This window comes from Eimeria tenella, genomic scaffold, assembly GCF_000499545.2.
Source record: "Eimeria tenella Houghton genomic scaffold, Eth_scaff149, whole genome shotgun sequence".
Taxonomy (NCBI): Eukaryota; Apicomplexa; class Conoidasida; order Eucoccidiorida; family Eimeriidae; genus Eimeria; species Eimeria tenella.
In genome coordinates, this window is record NW_013541521.1 from 3,769 (window position 1) to 4,648 (window position 880).

At 51.5% G+C, this 880-nt stretch overlaps 1 protein-coding gene across 1 annotated transcript in view; it reads right to left on the bottom strand.

Annotated features, from left to right (window-relative positions):
* Nucleotides 1-759: 759 nt before the first annotated feature.
* Nucleotides 760-880, bottom strand: part of ETH_00025115 (uncharacterized protein) — a gene marked incomplete at both ends in the record, with an annotated part of 1,034 nt that continues 913 nt past the window's right edge. The window contains one exon of the mRNA XM_013373447.1: nt 760-804. Within this exon, the coding sequence (XP_013228901.1) occupies nt 760-804 (45 nt within the window). The remainder of the gene's footprint in view (nt 805-880) is intronic.

Below are 880 nucleotides of genomic sequence, written 5' to 3' on the forward strand. Positions count from 1 at the left end.
AGCAGCAGCTGCTGCTCCTGAGTGTAGAGAGAGTGGCCTTTCTGGACACTAGATTAGGGTTTAGGAAGCAGCTAGGGTTTAGCGCCATTCAGGGTGACTAGTGCCAAATTAGGGCCTAGCGTTTAGCCCCAAATAAGGGTTTAGGGTTTGCCGCGTAAAGAAGGGTTTGGACTGTAGGGAAGCGCTGCATTGCTGCGCGAGTCCCTAGACCCTAGTAGGGATCCTAAACCCTAAATGAGCGGATACCGCAGGGCCAGAAGAGCAAGGAATCAAATAAATAGTTTATTTGGCGCCTAGGCAGTGTGGGGGCCGTTAGCAGCAGCGGCAGCAGCAGCGCTGTTGCTGCTGCTGCTGCTCCGCAACTAAATCAGCAGCAGCAGCAGCAGCAGCAGCTACCTGCAGCAGCAGCAGCTGCTGCTGCTGCTACAGGTAGCTGCACTGCTGCTGCTGCTGCCCCGCAAAAAAAGCAGTAGCGGCACGAGCATATGCTGCTGCTGGTGCTGCAGCAGCAGCACGAGCAGCTGCAGCAGCAGCAGCAACAGCTACGGGCCGTCTCCCTGCGCCCATTGCGGCAGCAAACAATGAGAGTTTGAAAAAGATATTTCTGTTTTTATTTTTTTATTTATTCAGTGGAAAGTTCCAAAACCCTAAACCCTAAACCCTCAGGCAACTTGCGGTGAGAAATGTATGTTTGTACATTTCAACAAAAAACGCGGAAACGGCTTTTTAGGGTTTAGGGTTTAGGGTTTAGGGTTTGGGTCACAAGTCCTCGTGGGGCTGCAGCGTTGTCTGCGAAACTACAAACTGAAAAAGAGAGTTTACATTTCGAGGCCCCGTGTAGACAATCGGCACTTTAGGGTTTAGGGTTTCGCTAGGGTTT